We start from the raw sequence: 22,516 nt of genomic DNA on the forward strand, positions 1-22,516 counted from the left end.
AAAACGCTAACTTCCAACTGAATTGATGAAATCACCCTTGCGTGACTTTTAAGTCACGCTAGGTACTGTCAGTGTGAGTTAACTTACGCATGTTGTAACCCAGCGTGACGTAACTCACATGGGATGAATGTATTGTTTTTGGTACAAAACCCATCAGTCCCACACTTCAACAATCATTTTCTTTTCCTTTTCACCTCCAAAAACTCAAAAAGTGCAAATTTTTGGATGAAGATCTTCATTTCAAATCATTGCAAATTGTCAGGAAGCAAATTTCTACGCTCATCAAGCATAAAAAAATCAAGTAATGTATCATCTAAACTCATTTGATTTTTTTGGGTTTTTGGGGTTGGTCCGTTAGTATGTGATGAAGGTGGAACATGAGTTAACTCACACTGGGTAAACATGAGTTAACTCACGTAGGTGTAAACCCAACGTGACTTAAGTCACGCAGGTGTAACACCCAATTTTTAAAATTTTGCGCCAATTTTTTTCTTTGTTAGCTTGTACCACAAATTATTTATATTTTGTTCCTTGTTATTTTGTTATTCAATAAACATGGCGATGGTTGAAAATGTGGCGGATGATGACGTTGAGCCGAAATCGGCCATAATTGAAGCTTTCGACGATGTTAAACCAACTATTAATGTGAAGTTGAAAGTCAAAATTCTCTTTCAAGCTCACATTGAAGAAAAACTTAAATCGGGTACCTACCACCAAAGACGAGGAAGAAACCGAACCTTGAAGGCACGGGCTCAAGGAAATGTGATTGTCTGCTTAGGTTGCGTGTTTTCTTTGATAAAGATGCAAATGATTGGTGGTTGACAATGCTTAGTGGAATTCACAACCATGAGTTAGCGCCAAAATTAGTCGACCACCTTCTTGCGGGTAGAATAAAAGAGGAGGAGAAGAAAAGAGTTATTGACATGACAAAGAGCTTGGCGGTGCCTAGGAATATTCTCACAGATTTGAAGAAAAAAACAAAGAAAGTTTGACGACTATCAAACAAGTGTACAATGCGCGAACTATATGGCGCAAGGGGATAAGAGGTGACAAGACGGAGATGCAATACTTATTTCGAAGTTGCAGGAGCATAAATACGTCTATTTTACAAGAGCAAATAATGCGGAAACCACTTTTGAAGACATTTTTTTTGCTCATCCGGAGTCAATTAATATGCTTAACACTTTTCCAACCGTTTTGGTCATGGACTCCACTTACAAAACCAATTTCTACCGAATGCCGTTATTTGAGATTGTTGGTGTCACCTCTACCAACATGACCTGTTCTGTTGGTTTTGCCTTTCCTTCCTTTGAACATGAGGATAACTTCACTTGGGAACTTGAGATGTTGATTGGTCTTTTGTCCTAAAAACTCAACATGCCTAAGGTGGTTGTCACCAACAGGGACAATGCTCTGGTGAACGTCGTTGCCAATGTTCTCCATAAAACAAACGCTATACTTTGTTATTTTCATATTGGGAAAAATGTAAAAGCTAAGTGCATCACAGATTATAGTCAAAAGGAAGCCTAAGGATGCAAAAGTTGATGAGAAAGAAGTGAAGGAAGCGAAGAAGGAGAAGCATAGTGATGTTGTTGACAAAATCATGAGGGCTTGGAAAGATTTGGTCGAATCTCCTACGGAGAATTCATATGCAAGTTCCTTATTGCGATTCAAAGATGTATGAAAACCATTTCCAAAGTTCCTTGCATGTGTTGAAACCACAATTTTGAACACCGATAAGGAAAAATTTGTGAGGGCATGGACGAATAAAGTCTTGCATCTAGGGTGTAGAACCACCTACATTGTTATCAGCTCATGGAAAGCCGAAAAAATATTTGAGGATTATTGTGGGAGATTTGGCATTATATTTGGATGAAATAATCAAAATGTTGCTATCTAGTTTGGTGAGATACAAGCAAGTTTTGGGAGGAACAAAACTGTCTTAGAACACAAATACAAAAGACATTTTTTGTTCTCTGAATTGGAGGGTTATGTATCTAAACCCACATTGGGTTTTATCTATGATGAATTAACACGGTCCAAGACATTCAGCTTTGCTAAGGAAGATTGTGGTTTTATTCAAAAGACATCGTACGGGTTACCTTGTGCATGTATTATTGCTATAAAGAGAAAGGAAATATCGCATATTCTATTGGATGATGTACACCCTCATTGGCAAATGTTAAGTGTACATGGAAAAGAGGTTGATGATGATTTTTCCGTGATGGAGGAGTGGAACATCATTCAAGAACGTCTCAAAAAAGCCCTTTACAAGATGAAACTCCACATCAAAATCCCGATCATCAATCGTCACAAACCAAGATATCACTTGCAAAGAGGAAAGGTGCACATCTTGCCACTTACTCCTGCTCACAAGCTTCGACGCCTACTACACAACCTTTTCGGAATTTACCATACATTACACAAATGCCAAAGATCATGAGAACATCCATTGAAAATATTGTTAATGTTAAAGGGGATGGTAATTGTGGATTTCGGGTCATAGCTAGACACATGGGCATGGATGAGGAAAATCATGTATTGGTTCGTAGTGCACTTATTCATGAGTTGAAAAATAATAAGAGCGACCGTTTGCTGATATTTAGTTTGGAGAAGTGTTTTAAATATATCTTGGATGGTTTACACTGTAACAGCCCGGTGGGCCCCTCGCAAGGCAAGGCACTGCACCCCCCGCAATGCACTGTTACTCACAAGCTTAATCACTAGCCCCCTCACCATACTAGCTCAATTGGTAGTGGGAATGCATTGAAGTAGTACTTATCCCCAGGTACTAGGTTCGATTCCCACGGGAGGCAAAAACACTAGTATGGTGAGGGGGCTAGTGATTAAGCTTGTGAGTAACAGTGCAGTGCGGGGGGTGCAGTGCCTTGCCTTGCGAGGGGCCCACCGGGCTGTTACATACACCCTCTAAAAAATAGTGGTGGAATTGCTTTTGAAGATAAATGGTTGACATTACCGGATATGAGTCACATTGTTGCAACTTGCTACAATAGAGCCATTGTTCAATTGTTTTTTTGAAAGAGGTATATATGAGACATATTTCCCAATCCGAGGTGCTCCATCACTTAACCCATATTCCAACATCTTGTGTCTTGGCTTGATTCCCGATCACTTTCTTCATATTTATTTGAAAGACGGTCGTCCATTACCACCGCCTTGCGGGGAGTGCAAGAATCACAAATTTGGTGAGGCGGAGCAATGGGAGTTTGCATTTATGGATATACAAGCCTTGTTCAAAGACCTCATGTTCAAGGAGGCAAAGCCGCCAAAAAAACCAACAAATGAACTCAATCCAATTTATTGCGACACTCCCATTCCGGAAAAACTAAAAGGAGAATTTGAAGTCATTGAAGAAGATGAAGATAATGTACTATCACTAGCTAGTTAGATAGACTATGACACTTTTTTGTCGGTGTTCGTCCTATTTTTTTGTCGATATTATACCGACATATTTTTTGGTGGCTGGTTATGTAACGCCGATATTTGTTGCCAATATGTAACTAACATTATATATATATATATATATATATATATATATATATATATATATATTATATAACGGGTTAATTGTTTAAATTGGCCCTGTAAAATACGCGATGTCTGAAAAATGATTAAATTAAAAAAAAGTAGATATTCTAACCCTGTAATTTAAGATTCTTCTTACTTTTGACCCTATAATATCGCGTGGTATAAAAATGTGATCTAGAGATTTAATTTTTTTATGATTTTTTTTTGGCATCTTTAGGATGTTAAAACACGACTTTACAGAAAAAAATCCCGATTAGGGACGGATTTATTATGAATTTTTATCCCCCATAATTATGAATTTCTTAAATAATTCATGATTAATTCGTATCTCGTTTAAGAACTCCAAAATTTCACGGTGAAGGTTCTTATGATGTTCTAACCATGCCTACAAATTTAGAGAACAAAATTTGACCCGTGAGTAGACACTTACTCAAAACAAAATTGAAATTTCACACGTTTTGATTGAAAAATAAAAACAAATTGAAACATCTTTGTAATGGGACAAAATTTTGCAGATCCTTTTCATGTATTTCTATAGATGTCTCTGCAAACAATCAGCTTAAAATTTGATTTTTAGGTTGGGGTTTTCATTATTTTGTTTTCTGAGTTTTTGGCGCTTTAAAAATTCACAATTAATTCGTCATTAGTTGAAAAATTCTAATTTTTTGTTTAATGTCATATTTTAATGTCCTAAACATGCCTGAAAAGAATCATAAAAAATTTAACCTCTAAGTAGCTTTTTTCGACTTCAACTATATTACAAGGTCAAAAAATAATAAGAATCTCAAATTACATGGTTAGAATATGTGTTTTTTATTTTAATTTACATGGTTATTTTTCAGACTTCATATATATTACAGGGTCAATTTCATTATTAACCCTTATATAAATATATGAAGTGAAATATTTTTTTGGAGATCAGTTATATTATGCCAATTATTGCTCGCATTTTTTTGTCTCTAATTATTCAACTATTTATTTTATCTTTCATTTGGCTTTATGCTCATACTTATTATTCCATTTAATTTCGTGAAGTGAAACATGTATGAAAACGCACAAGTTGAAGTTGAAGCTCATGTCCGATATTGCGGCAAGAAGAAGAAGATTAAAGTCTTTTTAACCGCCACCGACAAGTTGGAAGAGTTGAAGGCACAACTTAACATATACTTTGTCCATATTGGTGAAAATCAAAGAACATCTCATGTATTTGTACATGTGCCATAAGAATGAAGACTTTTTAGAAGACCATGTATTTTCCACAAGTTATCCGTGATGATAGCGACGTTGATTAAATATTTAGGTTAATGGTTGAAAATAACATTTTACATCTTTGTGTCCGATTCATTGAAGTGTAATCTTTGTGTTTGACTTTTTTTTTATTTTCTTTTTTCACTTCTTGTTTTCTAATATATATTTTTTGGATTACTGCAAACCGTTCAAAACCGGCTGTAAATCTGCTCAACCGCATAAACTGCCACCCGACCAATCTGATCTCACAATCGGTCGGGAATGGTTGTGATATTCTCCTTTTCATATTTGTTCGAGTTTGAAATTTTTTCTGCAAAATCGCACGAACCCGTTTGATGCTCAGCCTTAGTAGGAGTGGCTTGTGAGGAGGGGGAGGAGGAGGAGTGTGAGGAAGGGGAAGTGAAGATTGGAGAGAAGAAGCAATGTTGCTGTCCGCGACCATAGGAGATGGGTGTTTCGATTTTGAGAAGAAAGGTTTTGGGGTATAGGGCGGCACTAGGTTTAGAGGGAAAGATCAGTACCGAAGCTTACTAATACCATGATAGAAATGTTGGTCATGTCTCATTTGCGTTGAGAGAGTACATATACACTTAAGCCTTGTGTGCCAAACTTGTGTGTCAAGTTACAAGTTAATGGTAATCCTTGTGCCAAGTTACAAATTAATGCTAATTATCTAGTAAGGAGATATACATATAATTACATATTGTTGGCATTAATTTTTTATTTTTTTTAAATCTATTATGGATTTTGAGTTTTAAATACTCTTTGTGTTCTTTTTAATTATCATATTTTAACTTTTTACTCTAACCAAGACAACAAATACTTTTGAGTAAATACCCAAGTTCGTCCTCGAATTGCAAGGACCAGCCAAATTCATCCTCAAATTTTTTGAAATATCTATTTCATCCCTGAATTTACCAAATGTCAGTCAAATCAGTCCCTCTGTTGAGTTGGTCTGTTAACGGAGGTGACATGTACTGTTAACCTCTCACAAGCCTTGCCATGTCAGATGCCACGCAAGCAAGGACTAATTTGGCTGAAAATGACAAAATTTCCAAGGACCAAATTGATTGATTTACAGAAAATTCGAACTCACTTTTGCAGAAAAATAACCATTACCCAACGTCTATTTCTTCCCCAAATCTATAAAATTGGAACCTTAATTTTATAATTTGTCACCTAGAGTTCAAAATCCCCAAAAATTTCTTCCATTGATTGATGACAACTTTCTTCCCCAATTAAAAAAACTTCAAAACCTAATTTTTTTGATTGAATTCGAAATCCAAAAATCCCCAAAAATTGTTCAAGCTTTGGTGTTCAGAAATGAAGGATGGTGGGCGTATGAGCAAATACAGTTATAATAGCCGGTCTTCATCTTCAAGCTCTATGTTTAATGGTGATGTGAGAGTACTTGAATGTTGGTGTATTGTACTAGGTATGTGTATTGTTGTAATAAAAAGAGGTTGAAGATGAATGAATGCAACCTTTCTGTCAAAATATTTCCATCAAATTAGTCCCTAAATTATTTGCCTAAGTATCAAATTGATCCCTACATCATATAAAAATACCATCAAATAAGTCCTTGAATTATTTAAATAGATGCCAATGTGATCCTTGGTGCATATATGTGCAGAATAAAGTAAAAAAGAAAAGAGACACAATTTGATCCTTGATTATACCATCAAATAAGTCGTAAGTCAATCATTGCACTACAAGTGCAAGAACATTACATAGGCAAAAAGCAACCCAACTATGAGGTATTAACAATTCATACATTCCATCAAATAAGTCCTAATTCATTCATTACACTACAAGTGCGGGATTATTACATAGGCAAAAAGAAACCCAACCATGAGGCATTAATAAGTCATAATTCATACATTTCATGTTCTTAAATATTACATATCCAAAAAGAAACCCAACTAGGGGGCATAATGTAAACAAGTCTAAATATTACATTTTCCAAAAGCATAATTTAATCAGGCATCAAGCATCACTTCTTTGGAAATCCTGGGGTTGGGATAAACTCCATGAATTAGGGCTGAGTACAACCGGATGACCCATAACTTGGATATGACATTCTAATAACTTCAGGAGCATTTGGATGTGGTGGAGCAGGACCCCTCCCTAGTGTTTGCGTAACTTCTCAGTTGAAATAGCCGGTCCTCTCATGCCATACCTCCTTGTACTCACTACCTGCAATGAAATCGATCAAATCAGTCCCTAGATTTCTAAAATTTTCAATCAAACCAGTCCCTAAATTATTAGAGTTACTATCAAATCGATCCTTAAAAGAGAGGTAAAAGAGGAAAAACAAAAAATTGAAAGTGAAAAGTTAAAACTGAGATTTGTAACGTTTCCATCAAATTGGTCCTTGTAGCTAACTGGATGACACGTAGACATCACAACACAACATGCAGGACGACACGTCAGCCTCACTAACGTAGGGATTGGATGAAGGGATAAATTTGATTGACGTCTGTTAAATTTAGGGACTAATTTGATATTTCGAAATATTGGGGGATGAATTTGGATGGTCTTTGCAAATGTATGGACGATTTTGGGTATTTACTCAAATACTTTTACTACTTTTGATACAATAATTTATCTTTTTCCTATAATAAACTTAATCATTTAATATCTCATTTTATATTTTTCTCTCTGCAATAAATATCTAAAGGTAATAGGTAAAACAATATTAAATTATGTATTAGACTTTGAAAAAGACAGCTAATTAGAAAAAAATTTATATAAAATTGACAATTATAAAGGTACGGAGAGTATTTTTTTTCTCTCATTTGGTTCTTGTTTTGTTTCCTTGAGAGTGCTGTCCACACTCATCACTCAATGATATAGGGTGTCTGAGATAAGTTGTTGAAAATTGTGTGTTCAAATAAAACAGCTGAATTATTATGATGATGCTTTAGAATGACTAATTATATTTTTTACTCAATCTTTTTCCTATCTTGGCTTATCATAGCTCCTTTGTTTTTTATATATAGCTCCTATTGTTAATTTAAGTATGTTTGGGTCGCTTTTTGATTTTACAATACAAGTAGAGATTGAAAGTTAAATTAGGGTTCTCTTTTCCTTACTCACTAGAATACACATAACCTTTTTTACTTTAAAGATTAAAAACAAACTGAGTTCTGAGAGTGTGACAGGTGAAGACATGCATGCTGCATCTGCACTACATGTTGCTCCTTTAATAGGGCTGTACACCATAACTGAACAGGATGGTCCATAAATACAAATAGAAAAAAGAGAAAGAAATTGAAGAAGGTAAATAAAATAAAATATCTTATATTCATTTTTATGCAACTCATGCAAACATAGTGGTTATAAGAGTACTCCTTTGGGTAGAAGCCATCATATACATAAAAATGGTTAAACCGCAACCATCTCAAAAAATGAAATAAAAAAAGCACTGTCCATGTGGTCCTCTTATAGAGGTTGAAGCTTTGGAGTACTTTCTTTTTCTTATATCATAATATATCATAAAAAGAATAAATTGGATTTAATAATTATATTTTTTATGCAAATGTTATAGTGATTGGTTTGTCATGTTGGGAGGAAATGTCAGTAGGAATCGATCATTGCATCTCTTGCATATATATTGTTTTTGGTATATTAACTTATACCACTGGACTATTTAAAAACAAAAAACTTATACCACTGGAATACTACTCTAATTTTTAGAACATTTTTTTAAAATTTGTTTATTTAAATAGTATTTAAAATATTAATGACAACTTTTTTGAAAAATTACTTGTAATTCTTGCTTAATTTTTAAAGAAAATACACTTTTCTTTTAAACAAAACGGACCCGTATTGTTTCTTCTATGATTAATTGATAATATTTTTTGTTCCAGTGAGATTAGCTCAGTTGATAAGAACAATACTTTATATATGAAGATCCGGGGTTTGAACCTCAAACACCAAAAAAACAAATAATTCTTTTATTAAATTTTCAAAATCATCTAAGTAGTTTAGGTGAGTCCATAATAATAATGATACCTTTTTTTTTAAAGGAATAACCATAGTAACCCTAAAAATATATAATAATAAATGCAATATCACAAAAATAGCAGTAATTTCATAACAAAAGAAAGAAAAGGGAAACATATATAAATATTATTTTAAACATTGGTGAGAAGCTGAGGATAATTTGCAGACCAGTCTCCCAATCTTTGTTGTAGGATTAGGAAAACCTCATTAATTTTCACAGATTTAGGTCAAACATAGAAAAACAAAGGCTACCATATTTATATCAGTAGAATCCATTAGTCTTTTCACGAGTCCCTTCACCATGATCCAACTTTGCTTGCTGCTTCCCAAAGTGAATATGAGGGAAATGTGCCCACTGCATATATATAAACATATAAAAATACTAGCTTATCAATACTTGTGAAGTATTTCAACTAAAACTAATATATATATATATATATATATATATATATATATATATATATATATATATATATATATATATATATATATATATATATATATATATATATATATATATATATATGGCATATGGTTGAGCAAATTAAAAAGGTTGAATTTGAAAATTACACATATAGTGATTTTACACATCTCCACTTTGCTTATTTGATAGCATTCCTGATATACTAATTTTTTTTTTGTTAGATCTGATAATACTCATTTAACATTGTTTTGATTTTTTTCAACAGAAAATTACTTTTTCTTTATATAAATTCACCTTTTTATTATATAGTAATACATTTTGTAAAATTTTAAATGGGGAAAAAGTACCATTGTATTCTACTAAAAATCACGAGGTCCACCTTTAGATTTTTTTTTAGTCATATTTAAAATTTTCTCCTTTGAACAATAATATCGACCCTACATGAAGGGCATGTTAATTGTCGTATTAATTAAATTATAGACGATCTTCAAGTTATCAAAAGCTTTTTAAGTCCTTGCATTACTCCTTCACTCCCTATGCTAGGGTTTGAGGGAGAATGGTGCATAGTGCCTCCCGTATCCGTTTTCATCGTGTTCGTCTTGTTTCTCAAACACCTTTACCATGTTAATCGATGTTTTCAACCTCAAACACCTTTATTTTAAATAATTTTTTTATTAGATATATTATAATACTTACATTTTTTGCCGCTGAGCTGAAAGCCTCCCTGTGGCTGATATCTGGATTACTGGCCTTAATCCTTTGAATTTCCTCCCTACAGACAAGACAATAGGGAAAGTTTCTTATTTCCTTTAATTATATAAATAGAAACATTGGTAAATTTTGGTTATGTTTTTAAGTCATATATATCATATCCCAAAAATATATTAAGAAAGTGTGCTTATATGTAATTTTTGTAGGGTAATCATTATCACCCTTTCTTCAAATAAAAAGCAAAATATAATAATGATAATATATAGTACTAAACTCCTCTCGAAAATAGTAGTGTTGATATTTCAGTTATCATAAGTCTAATCTTGCACCTAGCAAACAAGATTGGGTGAAGCTAAGCATGAACTGATTTGAAATTGTAATTGTAAATACTCAGAAATATAACTTACTTAATGAACCGGTTGTAAGCAGAAGGAACACGATGTCTTTTCTCTATAGCTGTGGTAATAATCATGAGATCAATTAGTTTTGAATATTAAATTTATATTGGAATGTAACATAATACAATCAACAATTTTTTTCTTTTTGAGTGAGAAAAAAATTTAATTTCATCATATACATTAATTGATCAATCAGTTTTTCACAAGAACATGCCTCATTTTTTGACAAACTAGTAGATTAAGGATCATTTATTATATTATATTATATTATATTATATTATATTATATTATATGCATTTCTCATATTATTGAAGCTCCAATTTTATCCCAGAGTCCTTTATTTGTCTTGCTTGAAGAAATGGTTAATTTAGGTTTTCTTGGTTATTTTATTTCTAAAACGTTTTTGTCGCCATTGTTCATGTCACTTCACTTCATCAGCAGCAAACTCCGATCAATAACTGGAGTACCAGTAATAGTTTACAATTACCAATGCCAATAATTAATTACCATGACTCTCAAAAATAAATATATAATTTATATATTATATATATGCATGCATGTGTTCTACTAGGGCATAGGATGACAGCAATGAATTAAGGATGGGTCAATTTCGTTACGTAACGTCACAATCTTGGAGGGGCCGGGCCATATAAATTGATGAAGAAAAAAAATTCCCAAACTGGGAACCTATATGAATATATACAAAACAAATTCAAATTTGTTACTTAAAAATAATGGACACCGACTCAATAAATTAAGCATCAAATATTTTCATGACAAGAGTGTGTGCTATGCTAGCTATGTTATGCTATTACTTACATTGATTAATTAATTTAACTAACCTATGCTACTCTATGCTAGCTAGTTTTTTTTTATTTTTTTTTAAGAATTTTATGCTAGCTAGTTAATATGTGAATGTGTGATTGTTGTCATTCAGGGGGGCCTAGTTAGTAGTTGCCACTTTGTTTATTCAAATTTAGAGCATAGTACAAAGTTGAACTTTTGATACCAAAAAGCTAATACAAAAATTAGAGTGTGACTCACGACGAATGGGAGGAATCCTAGGATGTTCGTGCTCTACTACTGCCTCAAATGATGCTATTTTGTTGCATTTTGAAGATGATGATCCAATTTCCTTGCTGCTTGCTTCTTCATGAATTATGTGCTGTTTCTGTGGCTTACAATTAGCAATAGATTAATTAAGGAGAAAAGTAATTAATCAAAAATTGGTAATAAGTGTCCCAAGTCCTAACTCCTAAAAGTATTATTTCACTATCTAAAAAAGTAAAGAGATCACTCTAGTATTCTTGTGTTTGATTGAGTATATAGACATCACTCTCCTAACAAAAGTGGTAAATAGTATATACACATTGGTTCAATGTCAAAAAAGCTTCTAAGGTCATGTGCATCATTTTTATTTAATTGTGTCATTTAGTGAAATATAAATATTTTTATTTCTTTTTGACTAAAATTAATTACTAAAAATAATTTTACTTTGTCAAAATATTTTTATAAAAAACTGGAATATTTGTAAAAATAGTATTTTTTATTTGTGGTGGTCGGGGTTCGAACCCCAGGCCTGCATATTTTATGCATTATCCATACCAACTGAGCTAAGCTCACGATGATGCATTGTCCATACCAACTGAGCTAAGCTCACAAGGACCATAAAAATAGTATTTGAGTGTTAAATACAATTTTTAATCTATTTATTTTTTATGATTATAATTTCTGCTTAATTATTAAGTATTTAGTTACAATATTGAAAAAAAATCTAAAAAAATATATATTTTAAATTGATTTCAAATGACATAAAAGAGATATTTGGTATTATTGTAATCTATCCTTCGTTTTCCTTTTAAAAAAAGTTTTTAATCTTCTATTATTTTATATAAAAAAAAAAAAAAAGGATCGATCCAGTACCTTTCTGGACAGGGACCATAGAATTTGTCTATATAAATTAGAGCACAGGTGGTACTCAAACTCAAAAATCATTCACTATAATGTCGCCAAAAAATAAAACTTCAGTATAATGTTTGAAGGAGCTAGCACAGACAATTATTGAAGCACTAAAATCTACAAAAAGTGATTACCTAAAGAAACAAACCATTGGTTCTTACACATAAAATAAACAATGACCCTTTTTGTTTTTACCAAAAATCATTTTTACTCTTAAAAAAACATAAATTAGGGAGAGAAATTTAGAACGGAAAAACGTAAAATTCCTTTCTAAATCTGTTATTAAATCCTATAATGAGAAAATGAGAAAGAGATTTTATATTTTCCATAGCTAATTTATTTATTTTAGTGGTGTGTTGGACTTTAATTCAATGAGAGGTTAGTTCAATTGTAATAGTTGACATTGTTATAATCTTAAAGGAGAAGGTTCAAATATTCAAGGAAAGCTATATTATAAAATGATCATTGATCTCACTTTATAATTAAATTTCCCCTTCCCCATCCTAAAAAAAATAAAAATATTATAAAAGGTTGAACCTTAATAAGTTCAACTATATACACTAGGCAGTAGTTCAACTTATTTTGTCATGTTCATGTAACATGGTCTGCTCCCTCTTTGTATTGGGATAGTGTCTCTTGGTCTTTGTGAACTCATCTATGTTAGCGGAGATTTTAGGAATGTGTATTTGAAAAGGAATATAGTAAAATTTTAAATTAGTAAGTACATATTTTGGAAGTCACGGACAATGTCTTAGGACACTCATTAGCAAAAGGAAAATGCTCTTTACAGCGACAAAAATCTTCTAGAATTATCACGAAGGCTTAACTCCTTTATTATAGCAACTGCATGTATGGTAAGTGGGGCCTTTTTTATTTGTTTTATTTTTTTGATACCACATCAATTTGTTGGTCGTGAAACAATCGTGAGAGTTTTCTCGCGATATATAGCACTGTTGTTAACAAAATATCTTCTACATGATTATTTTTAGAAAGAAAAAAAAAACTATAAGATTAGAAAAAACTTGAAAATGAAAAACCATTGCATTTCCTCTAACCTCAAAGAGGGAACCAAATAAGATGAATATGAAACATACCTGAGGGAGTTGAGGAGGAGGAAATGGCTGAAGTAATGGTGCCACCATGTTAACTGATAGCAAATTAGCACAATGTCCACATCTAACTGTTACTATGGTTAACAAACTGCTGTATGGAACATTAACCTGCCAATCCATTTCAAACTTAAAAAAAAATATATAATATCATCCACCATTTACAATTAATTTCACTAACTAGGTTTATTAATGACCAAGTCTCAGCACAAGACGAACAAAGATTGGCATAAAAACAACAAAGCAAATGACACCGTATATAGATGGAATTCCTAAAAGAAAATTCATACACCAAAACATACATTCTTCAAACATTAAAACCAATCAACAGTACCAAAGGCTGAAATATCTTAAAACTTAGGTTATAACTATATAATTTACTAATTACAAAGGACCTTCCAAAGCAAAAGCATAGAGTTGATGAAAAACAAATGGAGGTAAGAAAGAAACAAAATGTATATATGGTTGGCAGGAAGATGATAAATAAGCTAGCAGGAGTGAGAAGGAAGTGAGTGTAACAATCTTTTCACATTCATTCTGAGAGAGAGAGTCTACTTTTAAGGGGGGGTGTGTCCACTACAATTGAAAACGTGTGTGTGGCATATATTGTAACAGAAAAACTGACATAGATGAATTTAAATATTTAGTACTCTCATCTCATCTCATCACAACACAAACAATGTTCTCAGTGCGCATCACTTTTTACTGACACTGCAAGGCAAGATGATAAAAGATAGAAATTGGTTTGCTCATTGTGTTAAAAGAAGAGAGAGATGAAAATGACTTGACTGGAACATAAACCACCAAAGTCTTAACCACTAGTTATTACTCACTCTATACAACATCAAGATATATATGTTATGAATAAAGAAGATCATCATGAACCAGATTTAATCTACTTTCTCAAAAGAGGTAATTTCAATTTGCTATGATATGAGAAAGGAGAGAGAGATTTAGTCATAAATGTTCACAAATTTGTTGTAGAAATAAAGAGGGTACACAGCATCTGTACTTAAGAGATGCAACAAGCCTCAAAATGTGAAAACATTTACTTGATCTTGATGCTTTTCAGCACTATGGTGGAAAATCATGATGAACAGAAATTGATGAATTGCACCTTCATTCACACTTTCATTATAGAATGTAATTAAGGGATCAAGGACATAGGAGAGAGAAATCAAATCATGCTTGCCATCACATGGATTTGTACAGAAAAAAGACAAGAAAAAAATCTGGTAAATTAGAAATAAAATTAAAATAGTATACAAATGAGCATTTGAGAATCTATAAGATGCCATATATTTTGATTTTTTAAAAAAAACAAAGCAAAAACAAAGGAACCCTAATATCTGATTCTGATATTAACCCTAATCATGGACTTTTAGCTAGGCCACAAATTTGACTCTAGCTATGAATTTAAATTTGTGAATTTACTTTGTTCTTAAGTATCTTAAAATTGTTTCATTTTTTAGATCATAGAATTACTTTGCTTGATCTCTCAAATTAGGATATACCTAACTTTGTTCGTTGAAAATCAACAATTGTGCTTATCTCTTACAAGCCATACCACATATACAAGCTTCTTACCAAAAAATCTAGAGTTTATGAAGAGAAAAATATAGTTTCAATTTCTCATAAAATATAAGTTAGGTGAAGAATTATTTGCATAGTGTTAAGAAAATTCACTTCAACATGATGGATCAATTAATTCCAATGTTCCTATAAGCTTGATTTTCCAATACAAGCATTATAATCAATAGGTCTTGGCTCAATTGAATTTCTATTATTGTTTTCATGATTAATTAAACTCAAAAATCTTTTTCCTTTATATATTAGTTGATCTCATATGATCTTGATGGAAGAAATCAAATGAAATCTAATTTGCCAAATTAGATATGGTGATGAAAGGTGTGGAACAGTAGAAAGCTTGTTGAAAAAATAATTAATGTGAAAGAGAAAACACAAAAGAAGAGATGGAAATTGAGAATACTATACCGCTAGAATGGTGTTGCAGAAGTTGCAGTGAACATAACAAACACGTTCTGTTGCAATCATGTCCATTGACATTTTTCTTTTTCTCTTTCTAAATGTGTTTGTCCTTTGAGTTTGAGAGTGTGCTTAGTGGATTTATAAAGAAGACAATCACTTGGCTGATAGAAAAAGTGATGATCACCACCATATCAACTATTTATTTATTTATTTTTTAAATGTCAAATAAAATACATGTTAATATAGAGGGTTAAATAAGTATTTTGTCCCTATAAATATAACGAATTTTAATTTTAGTCCCTAAAAAATTAAATTGAATGTTTTCATCCTCACAAAATTTTTTGCTTTGTTTTTGGTCCTTAATGACCACTTTATGTTCATGTAAATGTCAAGATTATAACTCTTTTATGTTGAAACTGTATGTTATGTCCGTTTATTATGTTAAACATTTATATATTTATATTATGTTAAAAAAATGTCAAAAATATATCTAAATTATATCCATTAGGGACCAAAAATAAAACAAAAAATTTTGTGAGGATGAAAACATATCATTTTATTATTTAGGGACTAAAATCAAAATTTGATATATTTATAGGGACGAAAAACTTATTTAACTCTAATATTTATTAATGTAAAGTAGAGTATTACTTCAATCCATTACAATGAGACATAGTTAAAAGAAAATAACTAATTTGGCTGATCTTGGATAGGCTTTAACATTATCTTAGAATTTGAGTTGGATAAAACCAAAAGTAAACATTTATCTTGATAGATAAACAATGTTTTTATGGTTGGGGGTTCAAACCCCGGCCACCACGAGAAAAAAAACGATGTGAAAAAAAATCTATGCGAAACCAAACAAATGTCTGCAAAATGTGAAAAATAATTAGGATGGGACTAGTCTGGTCTGGGAAAATGAGTGAAGTGGGGTTAGTGTTTTTAGATTTATTTGCATAGACAAAAGAATGGGATTATGTGAAATCTTGGTTTGGAATGTGATCTTGCGCGTGTGTATAAGACACAAGAGAAGAGAGTGAGGAAAGGAAGGATGTGTGATGATTGAGAGAATGAGTGGGTGTGGGTGTGAGTGACCCATCATCTATAACCATACTACTGGACTGGTTTTTCTGTAGCGGAAGAAGGGGGCGAAATAGACATTAATTATTAATGCTTTGGAAATTTGGAATGTTTAGATTCTTGTTTATAGAGTTTGTTGGGATCAGAGACATGTTTAGTTTAGCATGTATGTGTGTCCTCTTAATGAGTGCATGTGAAGGCCAAGGTGAAAATGTGAAGGAAAATGTTAAAACCAAGTTGAAAATATGGACTTTTTTTTAGGAGAGGATATGAACAAAAGTATATGAAAATGCAAACGTGTGCGCAAAAATGTATCTGTGTTTTAGTTTGATGCTACTTGCAATTTTTCATTTTTTTTTCAAGTAACTTAGTTTCAAGGTGAATAAGTGGGGTGTCCGGGATTTGAACCCCGGCCCCATGAAAAATTGCAAGTAGCATCAAACTAAAACACATATACATTTTTGTGTGCGCAAAAATGTATCTGTGTTTTAGTTTGATGCTACTTGCAATTTTTCATTTTTTTTTTCAAGTAACTTAGTTTCAAGGTGAATAAGTGGGGTGTCCGGGGTTTGAACCCCGGCCCCTGCATATTTTCATTTTTTTTTTCAAGTAACTTAGTTTCAAGGTGAATAAGTGGGGTGTCCGGGGTTTGAACCCCGGCCCCTGCATATAATAATGAATGTTCCTGCCAACTGAGCTATGCTTACGGGAACTGCAATTTTTCATATTTATTTATACAAAAATGTATGTGTTTTAAATGATAAAATTTTAGTCTTTTTCATTTCTTATCGAGGTTTCTTTTTGGTCTACTCCCTCCATTTTTAATTATAAGTAAATTTTACATTTTAGGTTCATTCAATTAATAGTGTATATGATCCATAATATGGACCACATAAATCATTAATTGAATGAATCTAAAAAGTCAAATTTACTTATAATAGAGTCTTGCTAACCAGTGTCCTATGGGCAATGGTTAAGAAATTCAGAAGTAGAAATTTTGTTTTGGAAATATAAGATATTACATTTGACTAAGTAATGATTATACTACTTTTTATTAAGGCTAAAATATGGTATTGGTCCCTGCAAAATAGGTCAGTTTTGGTTTTAGTCCCTGCAAATTTTTTTTTTATAGTTTTTGGTCCCTGCAAAAATAGGCAAGTTTTGGTTTTAGTTCCTGCAATTTTTTTTTATAGTTTTTGGTCCCTGCAAAAATTTTTGTTTTTGGAAATAGCCCATGACCCCAGTTATGTGATGATTTGTCACTTTTATAAATTAAAAAATAATTATTGTATCTGTTTTATTATTATTTTTTAATTAAAAAATAATTATTGCTATATAAATTATAAAAAATAATATTCTTTTTATTAAGTAAGCACATATGCACAAAAGTGACAAATCATCACATAATTGGGGTCAGGGACTATTTCCAAAAACAAAAATTTTGCAGGGACCAAAAACTATAAAAAAAAAATTGCAGGGACTAAAACCAAAACTCGCCTATTTTTGCAGGGACCAAAAACTATAAAAAAATTTGCAGGGACTAAAACCAAAACTGACCTATTTTTGCAGGGACCAAAAACTATAAAAAAAATTTGCAGGGACTAAAACTAAAACTGACCTATTTTGCAGGGACCAATACCATATTTTAGCCTTTTATTAAAAAAACTTACTTGTTTTAATTGCTTAACCAATGCCCTTGGGATAATAGTTAGCATTCTCCTTAAAATTAATAATAGAGGGAGTATGTTGATGACAACATTATTGCATTCAAATGAAATTGTAATGTTTGATGAAATTTGAAATATTGCTGAAAATAAGTTATTTTTAACTTGATTTTAATGTTGGAAACAAAAAATTGTATTGTGGCATAAAAAATCGCAACAACCGAACCAATCCAAACCACATTGATTTGGTTTGGTTTAGTTCAGTTTTTATTTTGAAAGCCAACTAACTCAAGCTATATGCTTTTTTATCTTGTGATTAGGATGACTTTTAGCATCAAAATCGAACCAATCCGCAGCGTGAACACCCCTAGTGGTGAGAATTAGGAAGCTTAGGGAACAAGTTTGATAAGGAACCCTAATTTATGTGCTTTCGCATACACATAAATTGCATTCACGCACAGGACACCACAATTTCAATTCTGAAAAGACGATAGGTGTGTCCGTAAAAATTGGTACCGCACATGCGACCAAAGTGGAAAATCTATTCTCTATCTATTCTCTAATTATGAAATTTAATGTCTACCAAAAATACAATCTTGCCCCTTCTTAATTTTTTGACACGTCATCAAAATTATATCCTTTTGTGTCTTTTGCTTCAACTTCCCCCGATTTTTTCTCCTTTAAAAACAAATTAAAACAAACCCACTTGATAAACACACTAACATAATCTTTTTTTGAAGAACCCACTTGATAAACACACAAACTTAATCTTAATCTCAATCAAAACAAATTTTTTTCTATAATTCAACTTCTAAATATATTAATAGTTAAAAACAATTTACAATCTATTTTATTTTTCTGTAATTCTATTCTCTAATTATGAAACTTAATGTTTACCAAAAATACAATCTTGCCCCATTTTAATTTTTTGACATGTCATCAAAATTATATCATTTTGTGTCGTTTGCTTCAACCTCCCCCTATTTTTTCTCTCTTAAAAACAAATTAAAACAAACTCACTTGATAAAACACAATAACGTAATCTTTTTTTTAAAGAAAAAAAAAAACATAATCTAATCCCAATCAAAACAAATTTTCCTATAATTCAACTTCTAAATATCTAAAGAGTTGAAAACAATTTAAAATCTATTTTATCTTTGCATAATTATGAAATTCTCTAATTATGATAGTTAATGACCAGTAAAACAATAATTTTGTCCCATCTTAATATTTTGACACATCAACATATATTTACCTTTATGTGTCTTTTGTAACAAAAGATCATGTTTATTTTTTATTTTTTTTTGAAACATCAAAAGATCATGTTTAGTTAATGATGTTCATATGCTTTTTTAGTTTTTAGGATACAATAGAACTACATTCGTATGAGTTTTTTCTTTTGTAGGTAATCTAATGAAAAAATATTCACTAATCACGGGCATTAGACATGACTCAGGTATAACCCAAAATAGGGATAGAACATAATAAATTAGACCAAGTAGGTCGACTTTAATCTATCCTAAAAAATTCACTAATCACAGGCGCAATCCATCAAATTAGTATACAGGTGCGAAACCAATTTAAAAAAAGCTGAAAAGTGAACATCTGCGAAGAACAATTAATGGATCGACCGTCAGCATGATATCGAAATCCAAGTGCCAACAACCCTGAACAAATTCGAAAACATAAAAGCTCTTTCGCGTTTGAAAAACCAGAGTGTATGCAAACAAGCACCTTGAAACCTGCAGATCTCAACATATTTAGAAACAACAGAGAATCAAAGAAGACCAACATGTCATATTATAAATAATATTTTTTTATTATTATAGATTATTAATTATTATATCTTTTAGAAATATGACTATAAAAAACACTGACATCTAACGACATCTTTATCAATAATAAAATCTTTATTAATTTTAATATTTTTACATAATTTTAGCTTACCACTTCATAATATTTAATAACAACTATTTCTATGATTTTAACATTGGCAAATTACTCTTTTAAAAAAATCATGTTTTAATTACACTAGCCTCCCTTAAGGTTTTCTTAAATAACACAAACATCCACTCTATTTTTTAACTAAACACTAATCTCCCTTTTTTTTTATCAAATTGACAAGCCCTTCCCTTATAATGTAAGGTTTAAAACTTTGTTAATTCCATTTTTTTTAACAATTAACTTTTTCATATGAGTATGAACTCACATAATTTTCGACTATTTTTTTTCTTCCATTTTTCACTTAGGTGATTTTTCCAACTTATTGTTCCTCGGTCAAAGTGGTTTAATTTTTAAACTCTAATGTAATAAAACGGATATATCAAAGATTATTTCCTTTTCATTGATCAACCACAATGTCCATCTATCAAAAAATGTCTTCTCATTTCTATATTCTCTTTTGACCTCTTCTGTAATTGCTGATGTTTTGTTCTATTCGATGGTAAAAAGAAATGTTATTATTGTTTCTCCATTGTTAAAAAAACCCTCATTTAACTTAATTGTGAAAGAGAAAACAGATAGAAACAAAACAAAATGACTAAAATTAAATTGTATATTTACAAAGTTATTGAAATGGATAAAATGAGGGGAGATTGATGTGTTTGAAAACTTTGAAAGGGTTTTTATGTTATTTAAGAAAATCACAAGGGAAGTCAATGCAATTTGCCCTTTTATCATTAATGTCGGTTTTATCTTTAGTTTTTTTCTTCTTATTTTCTCAATTCATATAGCATTGCGCTTTGATGTATAGACCTCCGCTTCATATTAGCCCGTGCGAAGTACGGGCCCGTGCTTAGCACGGATTTGCTGCTAGTTGAGATAAAACAGAAGAAGTGTGCATATGTGACGCATAGTGTCGGACACACGAAAACAAAAAATACTAGTATTTCAAGTGAAACTTCACCATAACCAGGGTATTACTCTCTCTCTCTCTCTCTCTCTCTCTCTCAAGAGAGTGAGTGTTATACTCTTATCAATTGTTTTTTTTTTGTTTTTTTTTTGTTACAAAAAGTTTAGGTGGGTTCGGCTCCGGTCACCACCAGGGTCAGGGCATGCCTCCGGGCCCAAAGGGCACTTATTGGTTACAAAAAGTTTAGGTGGGTTCGGCTCCGGTCACCACCAGGGTCAGGGCATGCCTCCGGGCCCAAAGGGCACTTATAGAGGTACTTACAGATCACCCACCAACACTGCCCTCACATCAGTAGAGGGAATCGAACACACAACCTTCTGCAAGGAAGTGGCCCGTTCCTTACCAACTGAGCCAACATGTGTTGGTAATTGTTTTTTTTTGTTTGTTACCTTATCAATTGTTTTAAAGCTTCTTAAATTATGATTCCAATATATTTTCTTGATTATTAATAGAGATAGTTGTTTCTAGTATTGTCACGTAACCTTTGGTATCCAAAACCACTTTTGTGGGAAAGCTTCACTGAAGGTAATAGTGTGGGAAGGATTTTGATTTGGCTATTATGCAATAATGATTAACGATGATTTAGGAAATACTCCCTCCGTTTTAAAATGAGTGTCGCTTTAGCAAAAAAAAATTGTTTCAAAATGAGTGTCGCTTTCAGTTTCCAATGCAATAATAACTTTTTCTTTTCAATTGTACCCTCCAATTAATATTCTGCACACTACTTCAAAAGTATTACTTTTAAAACTAACCAATAGTTAATAAGGATAATTTGGTAAAATAATCATTCTCTTTCTTTTAATCATTGCATTTCTTAATATGTGTGTAAACACCTAAAACGACACTCATTTTGAAACGGAGGGAGTATCTACTTCCCTCCTTGCCTGGAGCTTAACTTGGTGTTGAACTCTATTTTGATTTAATTAAACTAACAATAAGTCTTATTAAATATTCATTAAATTTTGATTTTATTATGATCTATTATATTATAAATAATTGTGTTATAATTCGGCTATGCTATGATGAATCTTTTATGACTCTATTACGTTGTAAGTGACTTTATTAAGACTCTATTGTGTTGTAAATGACTATATTATGACGTTTTTGTATTTAAAGTGATCTTGTATTGTTAGTCCGACAAATTTCAATTTCTCCTTATTAGCTTTCTAAATGAATATGTGAATCTACTAAGCCAATAGATTTCTCATAGTGGGATTTGCTTATTTGAAGAAATGCATCATCTACGTGAAAGTGCATATGTGTTGAGTTGTGACCAAGTGAATTGTTGTTTGTTTTTGAGATCGTGATGACACTCTTAAAAAAAAAAAATTGGTCAAGACACTCTTCATTTTTTAGATCCATTACTTTTCACAGTTTTGAGATATAAATCCAAAGGTGTGTGTGTATATATTGATGAGATAAATCCGCAAGTGCACGGTTTATCGAAGTAGTAAAAAGAGAGTATC

At 31.7% G+C, this 22,516-nt stretch overlaps 1 protein-coding gene and 1 pseudogene across 5 annotated transcripts; one reads left to right on the forward strand and one right to left on the reverse strand.

Moving 5' to 3' along the window:
• The first annotated feature begins 555 nt into the window (after positions 1-555).
• The window catches only part of LOC146929851 (protein FAR1-RELATED SEQUENCE 5-like), a 93,191-nt pseudogene continuing 71,230 nt past the window's right edge, over positions 556-22,516 (forward strand).
• LOC146929852 (putative axial regulator YABBY 2) lies at positions 6,549-15,581 on the reverse strand. 5 transcript variants are annotated; one of them, XR_015006181.1, is made up of 8 exons: positions 15,402-15,581; positions 13,392-13,517; positions 11,383-11,515; positions 10,348-10,396; positions 9,926-10,001; positions 9,058-9,160; positions 6,952-6,993; positions 6,809-6,910 (listed from the first exon to the last, which is right to left on the reverse strand). XR_015006181.1 is itself a non-coding variant. In XM_085701580.1 (7 exons), exons 1-6 carry the CDS (start codon positions 15,471-15,473, stop codon positions 9,068-9,070), a joined length of 543 nt encoding a protein of 180 aa, XP_085557706.1. In that variant the 5' UTR covers positions 15,474-15,581; the 3' UTR covers positions 6,549-6,993; positions 9,058-9,067. The 5 variants fall into 5 exon arrangements, 4 of the variants coding, with proteins under 4 accessions (XP_085557706.1, XP_085557704.1, XP_085557705.1 ...); XM_085701580.1 differs by having other exon boundaries at positions 6,549-6,993; positions 11,383-11,509; XM_085701578.1 differs by having other exon boundaries at positions 6,829-6,993.

This window comes from Medicago sativa, chromosome 4 (genome assembly GCF_051527215.1).
Source record: "Medicago sativa cultivar Bolivia chromosome 4, Bolivia_mono, whole genome shotgun sequence".
NCBI lineage: Eukaryota > Viridiplantae > Streptophyta > Magnoliopsida > Fabales > Fabaceae > Medicago > Medicago sativa.